The sequence below is a fragment of the Columba livia genome, chromosome 31 (genome assembly GCF_036013475.1).
Source record: "Columba livia isolate bColLiv1 breed racing homer chromosome 31, bColLiv1.pat.W.v2, whole genome shotgun sequence".
Taxonomy (NCBI): Eukaryota; Metazoa; Chordata; class Aves; order Columbiformes; family Columbidae; genus Columba; species Columba livia.
The window spans coordinates 453,633-468,738 of NC_088632.1; the positions used below are offsets into that span (position 1 = coordinate 453,633).

The 15,106-nt window shown below is 58.0% G+C and overlaps 1 protein-coding gene across 1 annotated transcript; it reads left to right on the top strand.

Moving 5' to 3' along the window:
* Positions 1–486: 486 nt before the first annotated feature.
* Positions 487–14,864, top strand: LOC135576845 (trypsin-3-like). Its single transcript, XM_065044028.1, has 6 exons — positions 487–2,462; positions 4,941–5,060; positions 7,818–7,977; positions 10,804–11,051; positions 11,310–11,446; positions 13,277–14,864. Exons 1-6 carry the CDS (start codon positions 1,763–1,765, stop codon positions 13,424–13,426), a joined length of 1,515 nt encoding a protein of 504 aa, XP_064900100.1. The 5' UTR covers positions 487–1,762; the 3' UTR covers positions 13,427–14,864.
* Positions 14,865–15,106: the final 242 nt, after the last annotated feature.

Consider the following 15,106-nt stretch of genomic DNA (forward strand, 5'->3'; position numbering starts at 1 on the left):
ACGGGGGTCTCATGGAGACCTTGGCCATGGAGATCTTGGTCATGGAGACCTTGTGCCATGGTGGTCATGTCCATGGTCATGTCCATGAACCACGGGGGTCTCGTGGAGACCTTGGCCATGGAGATCTTGGCCATGGAATCCTTGGGCAGTGGGGGTCACGTCCATGAGGGTTGGAACCATGGGGGTCTCGTGGAGATCCCGTCCATGGAGATCCCGTCCATGGGGATCTGCTCTGTTGGTGGCCTTGGCCATGAAGGTCCCCGTAGATCCTGTCCATGGGGATCCCTGGTGACACGAGGGGACTCACTAGGGGTCATGGGAGCAAATGAGGGGACACAGGTGGGGAACCCCAGGGGACATCAAGGGATGTGGTGGCAGGTGAGGGGACACAGGGGACATGAGGGGACATGGGGGCATGTGAGGGGACATGGGAGCAAATGAGGGGACCCAGGGGACATGGGGACTCGTGAGGGGACATGGGACACATGAGGGGACATGAAGGGACATGGGGTCCCGGTTGGAGGTGACATCCCAGGTTGGGGGACACACGTGTGTAAGGGGATGTCTGACAGAGGGACGGACAGACGGATGGACAGACAGATGGACAGATGGATGGAGAACTGTGTGGAGGGATGGACAGACAGATGGACAGATGGATGGAAGGAGGGATAGTTGGAGGATGGACAGGCAGACGGACAGAGGGATGGACAGATGGATGGACACGTTGATGGAGGGATGGGCAGAGGAATGGACAGATGGACGGAAAGATGAATGGACAGACAGACGGACAGGGAGATGGAAACTAGGTGGAGGGATGGACAGACAGATGGACCGATGGATGGAGGGATAGATGGAAGGATGGACAGATGGATGGAAGGGCAGACAGACAGATGGACAGAGGAACAGTCAGACGGATAGACAGAGGGATGGACAGACGGATAGATGGAGGGATGGACAGACAGATGGATGGAGAGATGGATGGAGGAACGGATCAATAGATGGATGGACAGACAGACAGACTTAGATTCAGGTGGACATGGAGACAGACAGATGGACAGGCAAGGTGGGAGGATGGGCACAGATGGGTGGATGGACAGACAGATGGACAAACAGTTCCATGGACTGACAGATGGACAGGCAGACTTTGAGTTGCACGGACAGACAGATGGACAGATATCCGGACACACTCATCGCTGCATGGACAGACAGATGGACAGACAGATATCTGGACATAATCACAGTTGCACAGATGGACAGACGGCTGGGCTGGTACCTGGACAGATGGACGGACAGACAAGCAGACAGCTGGATTGGCAGACAGATGGACGGATGGGCGGACAGACGGGCAGTCTTACAGTTGCAGAGACAGACGGACAGACAGACAGGTTTGTAGTTGCATGGACAGATGGACAGACAGATATCTGGACAGCATTACAGTCAGACAGACAGGCAGACAGATGGACAGGCAGACAGACAGAGGGATGGACAGACAAGCGGAGCGGCAGACAGACAGACAGACAGACGAGCAAGCGGGCGGACAAGCAGCCTGGCAGATTTGCGGACAGATGGACAGCAGGACAGACAGATGGATGGCAGGACAGACAGACAGATGGATGGACAGACAGACAGATGGATGGGTGGACAACCAGCCTCGCAGCTTTATGGGCAGCCAGACGGACAGCGCAGACAGATAGCGGGACAGACAGATAGACAGACAGACAGATAGACAGCTCGTCGGCCTCGCAGTCGGACAGACAGACGGATGGACGGGCGGGCAAGCAGGTGGACAAGCAGCCTGGCAGACTTCGGACAGACAGACGGACTGACAGCAGGACAGACGGACGGCTTGTCAGCCTCACAACCCGCCGGACAGACGGACAGATGGGTGGACAACCAGCTTGGCAGATTTACGGGTGGAGAGAGATGGACGGATGGACAGACAGACGGGCAGCTTGTTAGCCTTACGACCCAGCCAGGCAGACGGACGGACAGACGGATGGGTGGACAACCAGCCTGGCAGATTCACGGGCGGAGAGAGACGGACAGACTGACAGCAGGACAGACGGACGGGTGGACACCTTGTCAGCCTTACAACCCCACCAGGCAGACGGACGGACAGACAGACGGGTGGACAACCAGCCTGGCAGATTTACAGGTGGAGAGACACGGACAGACAGACAGACAGCTTGTCAGCCTCACAACCCCGCCGGGCAGACGGACAGACAGACAGACAGATGTGCCACGTGCCACCGTCCCTGGGGGCGGGGCCGGGTGGGGCTCCCGTGGGACATCAAAGCCGCCAATCGGGTGCCACCCACGGGCCGCGCTGGCCCCGCGGACCCGGCGTCCCCCACCCCCTGAGTCACCGGCACCGCGGCCACGCGGCCCCTCCCGCCATAAATACGGCCCCGCCGCCCCCGCCCGGCGTCCCGGCACCGGCACCGGCACGGGCTCCTGCGCCGGTGAGTGCGGCCGCGGGGTGGGCGACGGGTGGGCGAGGGGACCGGGAGGACGGGGGTGGTCCATGTGGTTTGGTGGACCACGGATGGGGTTCCCCATCTCTTGGTGGACCATGGATGGGGTGGGATGGGATGGGGTTCCCCATCTCTTGGTGGACCATAGATGGGGTGGGATGGGGTTCCCCATGTCTTGGTGGACCATAGATGGGGTGGGATGGGGTTCCCCATGTCGTGGTGGACCATGGATGGGGTGGGATGGGGTTCCCCATCTCTTGGTTGACCATGGTTTGAGTGGGATGGGGTTCCCCATCTCTTGGTGGACCATGGATGGGGTGGGATGGGATGGGACGGGATGGGATGGGATGGGATGGGATGGGATGGGATGGGGTTCCCCATCTCTTGGTGGACCATAGATGGGGTGGGATGGGGTTCCCCATGTCTTGGTGGACCATGGATTGGGTAGGATGGGGTTCCCCATCTCTTGGTTGACCATGGTTTGAGTGGGATGGGGTTCCCTATCTCTTGGTGGACCATGGATTGGGTGGGATGGGATTCCCCATCTCTTGGTAGACCATGGGTGGGATGGGATGGGGTTCCCCATCTCTTGGTTGACCATGGTTTGAGTGGGATGAGATGGGATGGGGCTCCCCATCTCTTAGTGGACCATGGAAGGGATGGGATGGAGTTCCCCATCTCTTGGTGGAACACAGATGGGGTTTCCCGTCTCTTGGTGGGCCACAGATGGGGTTCCCCATCTCTTGGTGGACCATGGATGAGGGTTCCCCATCTCTTGGTGGACCATGGATGGGGTTTCTTGTCTCTTGGTAGACCATGGTTTAGGTGGGATGGGATGAGATGGAATAGGATGAGATGGGGTTCCCCATTTCTTGATGGACCATGGATTGTGTGGGGTGGGGTTCCCCATGTCTTGGTGGACCATAGATGGGGTGGGATGGGGTTCCCCATCTCTTGGTGGACCATGGATTGGGTGGGATGGGGTTCCCCATCTCTAGGTGGATCATGGATTGGGTGGGATGTGTTGGGATGAGATGGGATGGAGTTCCCCATCTCTTGGTGGACCACAGATGGAGTTCCCCATCTCTTGGTTGACCATGGATTGGGTGGGATGGGTTTCCCCATCTCTTGGTGGACCATGGATGGGTTTCCCCATCTCTTCATGGATCATGGATTGGGTGGGATGAGATGGGATGGGATGGGGTTCCCCATCTCTTGGTTGACCATGGGTGAGATGGGGTGGGGTTTCACATCTCTTGGTGGACCATGGATTGGGTGGGATGGGGTTCCTCATGTCTTGGTGGACCATGGATTGGATGGGATGGGGTTCCCCAACTCTTGGTGGACCGTGGATGGGATGGGTTGAGATGGGGTTCCCCATCTCTTGGTGGACCACAGATGGGGTTCCCCATCTCTTGGTGGACCATGGATTGGGTTTCCCATCTCTTGGTGGACCATGGATTGGGTTCCCCATCTCTTGGTGGACCAGGAATGGGATGGGATGGGGTTCCCGGTCTCTTGGTAGACCACCAATGGGGTTCCCTGTCTCTTGGTGGACCATGGATGGGATGGGATGGGATGGGGTTCCTCTTGGTGGACCATGAGTGAGGTGGGTTGGGGGTTCCCCATCTCTTGGTGGGGATGGGATGGGATGGGATGGGATGGGATGGGATGGGATGGGATGGGATGGGATGGGATGGAGTTTCCCATCTCTTGGTAGACCACAGATGGGGTTCCCCATCTCTTGGTGGACCATGGATTGGATGGGATGGGGTGGGATGGAATGGGATGGCGTTCCCCATCTCTTGGTAGACCATGGATGGGGTTTCTTGTCTCTTGGTAGACCATGGATTGGGTGGCATGAGGTTCGCCATCTCTTGGTGGACCATGGATGGGGTTCCCCATCTCTTGGTAGACCACAGATGAGGTTCCCCAACTCTTGGTTGACCATGGATTGGGTGGGATGGGATGGGGCTCCCCATCTCTTGGTGGACCACAGGTGTGGTTCCCCAACTCTTGATGGACCATGGATGGGATGGGATGGGGCTCCCCATCTCTTCATCGACCATGATTAAGGTGGGTTGGGGGTTCCCATCTCTTGGTGGACCATGGATGGGATGGGGGTTCCCCATCTCTTGGTGGGACCTTCCCTGTGGGTCGGCTCCACCCATCCCCACATGTTGTGTCTGCTTGTGGTGGGCACGCTCACTCCCCATCCCAGTTGAGGTGGGGTCTCCCATTTCCACGGGGCGCTGGGACCTTCCCAAGCTCCCACCAGTGGGTTCGTTGCCACGGGAAGAACCAAACTCAACCCATCACGCTGGACAAGGTGCTCCAAGCCCACCCCAAGCTCCATAAGGGTGATGACACCCCAAAGCATCTTGGTCGCCTCCATCCCACATGTGATGCCACCGAGGTCCTTCCCACCACCCGAGGGCTGGTCTAATTTGGTTTCTCCCCCCCCAGGAATGGCTCAAGATGGCCATAGGGCCTTCAGCTTCACCTCCATCCTCATCCTCATGGCTGGTGGGCTCCTCCTGGGCACCCCGGCACAGGCACTGCTGCAAGAGAACGGCACCAATGGTGGTGAGTGCAAGTGGTGGCCATGGGGGGACCCCACGGGTGGGTCATGGGCACCTCCATGGGGGCAAATGTGTCCAATGGGGTGGGGTGAGAACGAGGCACATCCTCCTCCTCTTCATCATCATCGTGGTAATGTGGCCGTTGGGAAGATCTGGATCAGGCCCCACGGTTCCGAAACCTGAGATGGAGCGATTGCCCTCGGTGGGGAGAATCGTCCCCAAAAGTGACGCGGAGGACAAGTCCCAACGTCCCCTTGGGGGTCCCAGGAGCTCCGGGATGAGGTTCTTCCCCTTCTCTGGAACGTTGTGCTGGGATTTTCATGCGAAAAGGAGACAAAATGTCCCCCGGGGGGACTTAATCATGGTGGGAACATCTCATGTTCTTCTGGCCTCCAAAGCTGGAGGAGAACCCAATGGACGGGTCTATCTTAGGGTGGGAAGAGGAGCGCCATGATTCTGATCATCAGATGCCAAGACCTGATCTTGGCGTCTCTCACCCCAAATCTGCGCCCCCAGAGCCGAACCTGGAACCCCCAAGTCCCACGGAGAAGGAACAAGGTCACAATTCACCCCATAACCTTCCCAGAACCGATTTCTGAAGGGCAGGTTGATCATTTGGGATGGAGACACCACCTTGGTCGGGGCCTTCTGGTTGCCAACGGCCTTCGGGAAGCCGAGGGATGGATTCCACCACCTTCCCTTGCCCACATCTCCGCTTTCCCCATGGAAGCCGCTGAGATGCCTCCAAGGAGCTCCATTGGGATCTAAACCCGCGTGTTGGTCTCCATGGGGTGACCAGGAGATGCTTCTCCGATGAGCGTCGGCGGGGAGGTGGTTCCCACCCTCCGATCTTGGCAACGCTGGTGGGACCGGATGGTGGCGAATTCCATGCGCCGCGGCACTCGGGCGTCTCCCAGCGCCGCCCAGCGCGGGCTGTAATCCCCACCAGTACAAACCAGTCCCACCGGTGCATTCCGATGTCCCAATGCTCGCCGGGTGCCACGGGACGGGATCAGCACTAAGTGGTCAACACTTGGATGTGGCAACCACTGTTTCACCCCAAAACGGCCCCAAATCACAGCGTGGAGGACCCGGCCCAACACCCATGAGGACACCTCGTAGAACAAGGTCTTTTTGGGGATGATTCTCTTGGTTTTGGGGTAAATCTTGTCTCATTCCACTTGGACCCAACTCAAGCGTTTGGGGTCTTCTCCGGTGGTCTTGGCAGAGGTTCCCAATAGGTCTTGGCTGCATGAAGCTGTAGATGGAGCCCACGAGGGGCACGTCGCAAGGCTTTGGGGTGCCCTTGCGTGGACACCCAAGTGGAGCTTTGGGTGGTCACCCCGCAAACCTCATTGATCATCAAGACCCCAAGGAGAGGATGGGAGCTTCATCTTCTAGATGTGGTGGGATCACCTCAGTACGCTCCCTCCTGGTCTTCAAGGACAACGTCAACGTAGGACAACGTCAACGTTGGCCAACGCCAATGGGCGCCCGTGTCCTGCAGCCACGCGAAGCCGGGGGAGATGCCTCCTCGAAGACGGCGAGATCCACGTTGGAAGTGGTGAGACCCTTCTTCTCTACCAAAGGACCATCCAAAGGGAGATGATGACCTTCTCTACTTCTTCTCGACCCCATGGGACCGAAATGTCTCATCTCCAGCTCCCCGGAAGGACTCGCATTCCTCGTATGGCGTTTTCCCGTGTCAGGGATTCTCCGGCGCGCGTTGACGCAACGACCTCCCGCCCCACCGAGGAGTCACCGCGGAGGCAGGAGGTGCCCTGAGCTGGTCCTACAGGACGGGGGACGGGCACATCAGCTCTTTTCGGGGTGCGTCACCCCCGCCGCCGACTCGGCGCTCGGGCCGGGAGGACTCGCCGAGGTGGCGACACCCGTGGAGATAAGCGGTGACTCGGTGACATCCGGTGGCTTCCGGGATGACCCATAGGGGTGGTCATCCATGTGGGTGTCACCCATGGGGGTGGTCACCCATGGGGCTGTCACACATGGGGGTGGCACCCATGAGGGTGTCACCCGTGGGGCTGTCACCCATAGGGGTGGCACCCATAAGGGTGGCACCCATAAGGGCGTCAACCATGGGGGGGGTCTCCTTGTGGGGGTGTCACCCATGGGGGGGGTCACCCATGGGGGGGGTCTCCTCGTGGGGCTGTCACCCATGGGGGGGATCACCCATTGGGATGTCTCACCCATGGGGGCGCCACACATGGGGGGGTCTCCTCGTGGGACTGTCACCCGTGGGGGTGTCACCCATGGGGTAGTCTCCCCGTGGGCTGTCGGCCATGGGGGTGTCACCTGTGGGGCTGTCATCTGTGGGGGTGTCACCCATGGGGGGTGTCACCCGTGGGGGTGTCACACATGGGGATGTCACTCATGGGGGGTGTCACCCATAGGGATATCACTCGTGGGGGGTGTCACCCATGGGGGTGTCACACATGCGGGTGTCACACATGGGGGGTGTTCTCCTCGTGGGGGTGTCACCCATGGGGATGTCACCCATGGGGGTGTCACCCTCAAGATGGGCGCACAGGACATGGAGTCAAACGGCCCCTCCAAGACCCACCTCAAACTTGGCTTCTAGTCCCCAAACCACCTCTTTTTCACCCCAAAAAAAAAAGTCCGCTGGGACCCCAAGAGATTATTTTGGGTATTTTAAGGCTGAACAACCAAAATCGTTCGATTTTCTCTTTCAAATGGTCGTTTTTAAGGGTCTTTTTGTCACCGTTTGGCCCCTGTGTTTCAGCACCCGACGAGGAGGCGCGGATCATCGGGGGGAGACCCTGTCGCATCGACCAGCGCCCCTTCCAGGTCGCCATCATCAAAAGGGGCCAGATCCTGTGCGGGGGAAGCTTGATAAGCGACCAATGGGTGCTGAGCGCCGCCCACTGCAAGCAGCCAATCAGGTAAGGAGGCTCCGGGATGACGTGGAGCCGTGGACCAATGGTGCCTTTCCTATGGCCTCTGAAGTCCCCGAGGTGAGGGGTGGCTTCCAGATGTTGTGGCACCAAGGGGTGGTGGCACCAGATGTTGGTGGTTCCTGACGATGGCGCCTCCAAGTGGTGGAAACCAATGAGGGTCCCCAAATGTTGGCATCTCCAGGGTTTGGAGCCTCCAGATGTTGATGGCACCAGTTGGTGGTGGATCCAGATGTTGGTGGCACCAGATGGTGGTGGTTCCCGATGATGGCGCCTCCAAGAGGTGGAAACCAAAGAGGTGCCCCAAATGTTGGCATCTCCAGGGTCTGGAGCCTCCAGATGTTGTTTGGCACCAGATGTTGGTGGTTCCCGACAATGGCATTTCCAAGTGATGGAAACCAAAGAGGTGCCCCATATGTTGGCATCTCCAGGTATTGGAGCATCCAGATGTTGTTGGTACCAGATGTTGGTGATTCCCGACGATGGTGCCTCCAAGAGGTGGAAACCAAAGAGGGTCCCCAGATGTTGGCATCTCCAGATGTTGGTGGCACCAGATGTTGGTGGTTCCTGACAATGGTGCCTCCAAGTTGTGGTAACCAAAGAGGTGCCCCAGATGTTGGTGTCTCCAGGGTATGGAGACTCCAGATGTCAACACCTGCAGATGTTGGTGGCCAGAAGTTGGGGACACTGAGCCTGGTACCCCCAGGGGTTGGGATCCCCAGAGGCTGGGGTGTCCAGATCTTGGTGCCCCAGATGTTTGGTGTCCTACAGCCAGCTGTTGATGTTCCAGGTGCTGTTATCTCCAGGTGTTGGCATTCTGGTTATGGTTATATCCAGATGTTGAGGATTAGGGTGTGGGTGTCTCCAGATGTTGGTGTCCAGGCACTGGTACCTCCAGAGGGTATTGGAGCTCCAGACACTGGAGGAGCTGATGGTGGGTCCTCCAACCTCAGCCCACTTGGAGGTCGCATCACAACCCATGATGAGGTTGTCCCATGGCCATATGAATGATGAGATTGTCCCATGGCCACATCAGGGATGAGGTTGTCCCCTGGCCACGTCAATGATGAGGTTGTCCCATGGTGACACCAGGGATGAGGTTGTCCCATGATGAGCTTGTCCCATGGCCATATCAAGGAAGAGGTTGTCCCATGGCCATGCGAGGGATGAGGTTGTCCCATGGCCATACAAGGGATGAGGTTGCCCCATGGCCATGTCAACGATGTGGTTGTCCCATGGCCATGTCAACGATGTGGTTGTCCCATGGCCACATCAATGATGAGGTTGTCCCATGGCCATATCAATAATGAGGTTGTCCCGTGGCCACGTCAGGGGTGAGGTTGCCCCATGGCCACATCAGCAATAAGGTTGTCCCATGGCCATATCAATGATGAGGTTGTCCCATGGTGAGGTTGTCCCATGGCCATATCAAGGAAGAGGTTGTCCCATGATGAGCTTGTCCCATGGCCACATCAATGATGAGGTTGTCCCCTGGCCACATCAATGATGAGGTTGTCCCATGACCACATCAGGGATGAGGTTGTCCCATGATGAGCTTGTCCCATGGCCATATCAAGGAAGAGGTTGTCCCATGGCCATGCGAGGGATGAGGTTGTCCCATGGCCATACAAGGGATGAGGTTGCCCCATGGCCATGTCAACGATGTGGTTGTCCCATGGCCATGTCAACGATGTGGTTGTCCCATGGCCACATCAATGATGAGGTTGTCCCATGGCCATATCAATAATGAGGTTGTCCCGTGGCCACGTCAGGGGTGAGGTTGCCCCATGGCCACATCAGCAATGAGGTTGTCCCATGATGAGCTTGTCCCATGGCCACATCAGCAATAAGGTTGTCCCATGGCCATATCAATGGTGAGGTTGTCCCATGGCCATACAAGGGATGAGGTTGCCCCATGGCCATGTCAACGATGTGGTTGTCCCATGGCCACATGAGCAATAAGGTTGTCCCATGGCCATATCAATAATGAGGTTGTCCCGTGGCCACGTCAGGGGTGAGGTTGCCCCATGGCCACTTCGGGGGTGAGATTGTCCCATGATGAGCTTGTCCCATGGCCACATCAGCAATAAGGTTGTCCCATGGCCATACAAGGGATGAGGTTGTTCCATGGCCATACAAGGGATGAGGTTGCCCCATGGCCATGTCAACGATGTGGTTGTCCCATGGCCATGTCAACGATGTGGTTGTCCCATGGCCATGTCAACGATGTGGTTGTCCCATGGCCACATGAGCAATAAGATTGTCCCATGGCCATATCAATAATGAGGTTGTCCCGTGGCCACGTCAGGGGTGAGGTTGCCCCATGGCCACATCGGGGATGAGATTGTCCCATGATGAGCTTGTCCCATGGCCACATCAGCAATAAGGTTGTCCCATGGCCATATCAATGATGAGGTTGTCCCATGGCCATATCAATGATGAGGTTGTCCCATGGCCATACAAGGGATGAGGTTGCCCCATGGCCATGTCAACGATGTGGTTGTCCCATGGCCATGTCAACGATGTGGTTGTCCTATGGCCACATCAGCAATAAGCTTGTCCCATGGCCATATCAATGATGAGGTTGTCCCATGATGAGCTTGTCCCATGGCCACATCAATACTAAGATTGTCCCATGGCCACATCAATGATGAGGTTGCCCCATGGTGACACCAGGGATGAGGTTGTCCCACGGCCACATCACCTTCATCAATAGAAGCTCCAGTGGAAACACCTCAACATTCTCCAACCCTGGAGGCCACGTCTTGGCGCATCTCCTGATCTCCTGCTCTCTCGACCTTCTCCCCCGGGCAGTTCCGTCAGGGTGTTGATCGGGACGGCCACGTTACGGGACGGGACGGGCACCGTGCGATCCGTCACCCGAGCGCTGGTCCATCCCAACTACAACCGCGGCCGCAACGACAACGACTTCATGTTGTTGAGGCTCAACAAGCCCGTTCGCTTCAGCGACACCGTCAAGAAGATCCGGTTGCCCAGAGAGTGTCCCAGGGAGGGGATGAGCTGCACCGTGTCCGGATGGGGCACCACCAAGTCCCCGGGAGGTAATTGGCTGGTGGTGGTGACCCGGGGTGGGTGGAGGAAGGCGATTGGTCAACGGGGAGGGCTCAATGAGGAGGCCACGTTGTCTCCTGGGTTGGGGAAACACCACCCGGTGCCACCTTCGCTTTGCCCAACCACGGAGAGCAGCGCCTGGTTGGGTTGGGGTTCCCATCTCATTGGCCACCACGCAACCACCCACGCGATGACCTCAACGCGATGGCCCCGCCCCCTCCTCACCCTCCATCCTCCTCGATTTGCAGCAAAACTGCCCAAAAATCTTCACTGCGCCGCCATCCAGACGTTGGGGGAGGACGTGTGTGCCAGGGCCTACGGCAATGCCATCACCCCCAACATGTTCTGCGCCGGCGTCCCCCAGGGGGGCGTGGATTCCTGCCAGGTACACTAGGGGGCGCCACCTCGGCCACCACCCATGGGGAGGAGCTCTGGGTTCACCCTTGGGTGAGGTGGCACCATGGGAGGTTTGGGGTCCTCCAAGCCATGAAGCTGGGGAAGGGCTGTGGCACGTGGGTGGGTCTGTAGGAGGTTTGGGATCCCACCACCAAGCTTCTGATTGGGCTGTGGAGGTCGGGGTGGAGCCTGGAGCATGGACAGGCCAATGGGAGATTGAGGTTCCTCCAGTGTGATTTGGGTTACACCAAGAACCTTCTCCTTGACCCCAGGATCTGGAGATGGCCACAGCTTGTAGATGGGTCCATGTAAGCTTTGGGTTCCATCAAGAACTTCTCCTTGAATTCTGGGCCTGTGGAAGGTCCACAGTTCATGGATGGGTCAACATAAGGTTTGGGTTCCACCAAGAACCTTCTCCTTGACCCCAGGATCTGGAGATGGCCACAGCTTGTAGATGGGTCCATGTGAGTGTTGGGTTCCACCACAAACCTTCTCCTTGACCCCAGGATCTGGAAATGGCCACAGCTTGTAGATGGGTCCATGTAAGGGTTGGGTTCCACCAAGAACCTTCTCCTTGACCCCAGGATCTGGAGATGGCCACAGCTTGTAGATGGGTCCATGTAAGGGTTGGGTTCCACCAAGAACCTTCTCCTTGACCCCAGGATCTGGAGATGGCCACAGCTTATAGATGGGTCCATGTAAGCTTCAGGTTCCACCAAGAACTTCTCCTTGAACTCTGGACCTGTGGAAGGTCCACAGTTCATGGATGGGTCAACATAAGGTTTGGGTTCCACCAAGAACCTTCTCCTTGACCCCAGGATCTGGAGATGGCCGGCCACAGCTTGTAGATGAGTCCATGTGAGGGCTGGGTTCCACCAAGAACCTTCTCCTTGACCCCAGGATCTGGAGATGGCCACAGCTTGTAGATGGGTCCATGTAAGGGTTGGGTTCCATCAAGAACCTTCTCCTTGACCCCAGGATCTGGAGATGGCCACAGCTTGTAGATGGGTCCATGTAAGGGTTGGGTTCCACCAAGAACCTTCTCCTTGACCCCAGGATCTGGAGATGGCCACAGCTTATAGATGGGTCCATGTAAGCTTCAGGTTCCACCAAGAACTTCTCCTTGAACTCTGGACCTGTGGAAGGTCCACAGTTCATGGATGGGTCAACATAAGGTTTGGGTTCCACCAAGAACCTTCTCCTTGACCCCAGGATCTGGAGATGGCCACAGCTTGTAGATGAGTCCATGTGAGGGCTGGGTTCCACCAAGAACCTTCTCCTTGACCCCAGGATCTGGAGATGGCCACAGCTTGTAGATGGGTCCATGTAAGGGTTGGGTTCCATCAAGAACCTTCTCCTTGACCCAAGGATCTGGAGATGGCCACAGCTTGTAGATGAGTCCATGTAAGGGTTGGGTTCCACCAAGAACCTTCTCCTTGACCCCAGGATCTGGAGATGGCCACAGCTTATAGATGGGTCCATGTAAGCTTCAGGTTCCACCAAGAACTTCTCCTTGAACTCTGGACCTGTGGAAGGTCCACAGTTCACGGATGGGTCAACAAAAGATTTGGGTTCCACCAAGAACCTTCTCCTTGACCCCAGGATCTGGAGATGGCCACAGCTTGTAGATGGGTCCATGTAAGGGTTGGGTTCCACCAAGAACCTTCTCCTTGACCACAGGATCTGGGGAAGGTCCATAGTATGTAGCCACGTCAACACCAATTATGGGTTCCCACCACCCACCTTTTCCTCGCCCCCCATCCCTGGGGGTGTCCATGGTGGCTACGTGGTGTCCCCAGCGTTGTCCTTGTCCCCGCAGGGTGACTCCGGTGGCCCCCTGGAGTGCCAGGGGGTGCTGCAGGGGGTGGTCTCCTGGGGCATGGCCGTCTGTGGCCGCCGCGGCCAGCCCGGCGTCTACTCCAATGTCTGCCGTGCCGTCCCCTGGATCCGCAGGCTCGTCAGGACGTGATGACACCCCCAGGGCCACCGTGACACCCTTGTAGCCACCGGGTCACCCTTGTGGCCACCATGACACCACCATGGCCATCGTGACATCCTTCTGGCCACCATGACACCACCATGGCCACCATGACACCCCTGTGGGCATCGTGACACTCTGGTGGCCACCATGACACCACCATGGCCATCGTGACATCCTTCTGGCCACCATGACACCACCATGGCCACCATGACACCCCTGTGGGCATCGTGACACTCTGGTGGCCACCATGACACCACCATGGCCATCGTGACATCCTTCTGGCCACCATGACACCACCATGGCCACCATGACACCCTTGTGGCCATCGTGACAGCCTGGTGGCCACCATGACACCACCATGGCCATCGTGACATCCTTCTGGCCACCATGATACCACCATGGCCACCATGACACCCCTGTGGGCATCGTGCCACTCTGGTGGCCACCATGACACCACCATGGCCATCGTGACATCCTTCTGGCCACCATGACACCACCATGGCCACCATGATGCCCTTGTGGCCATCGTGACAGCCTGGTGGCCACCATGACACAACCATGGCTTCCGTGACGCCCTTTTGTGGCCATTGTGACACCCTGGTGGCCACCATCACACCATCATGGCCAGCATGACACCCTGGTGGCCATCGTGACACCACCATGGCCACCGTGACACCCTCGTGGCCACCATGACACCCTTGTGGCCAGCGTGATACCCTGGTGGCTACCATGACACAACCATGGCCTCTGTGACACCCTTGTGGCCATCGTGACACCCTGGTGGCCACCATGACACAACAATGGCCATCGTGACACCCTGGTGGCCATCGTGACACCACCGTGGCCACCATGGCACCCTCGTGGCCACCATGACACCCTTGTGGCTAGTGTGATACCCTGGTGGCTACCATGACACAACCATGGCCTCTGTGACACCCTTGTGGCCATAGTGACACCCTGGTGGCCACCATGACACAACCATGGCCATCGTGACACCCTGGTGGCCATCGTGACACCACCGTGGCCACCATGGCACCCTCGTGGCCACCATGACACCCTTGTGGCTAGTGTGATACCCTGGTGGCTACCATGACACCACCATGGCCACCATGACACCCTGGTGGCCACCGTGACACCCTCATGGCCATCATGACACCCAGGTGGCCACCATGACACCACCATGGCCATTGTGACACCTTGGTGGCCACCGTGTCACCCTTGTGGCCATCGGAACACCCTTGTGCCCACCATGACACCATCGTGGCCATCGTGACACCCTGGTGGCCACCACAACACCGCCGTGGCCACCGTGTCCCCATCCAACCACCCTCCCACCAGGGACCTGTGTCCTGGTGGGGGGGGGGGATGGGTTACCCAGAATGCACTGGGGCGAAATTTGGGGTGAAAATAAAGGAAAAGAGACAAATCAGGGAGGTGGAGTCATGGCCAGGGGCGGGGGAGGGGGGCGGAACCAGTGCGGCCCAGTTTGGGACTGGGATGGGTGGGGAAGGGCCCCGTTGTTTGCTGGGGCACTGGGAGCACTGGGGAGTGGGAACTGGGAGCACTGGGTGCACTGGGGGGTGGGAATTGGGAGCACTGGGAGCACTGGGGAGTTGGAATTGGGGTCACTGGGGGTTGGGAACTGGGGGCACTGGGTGCACTGGGGAG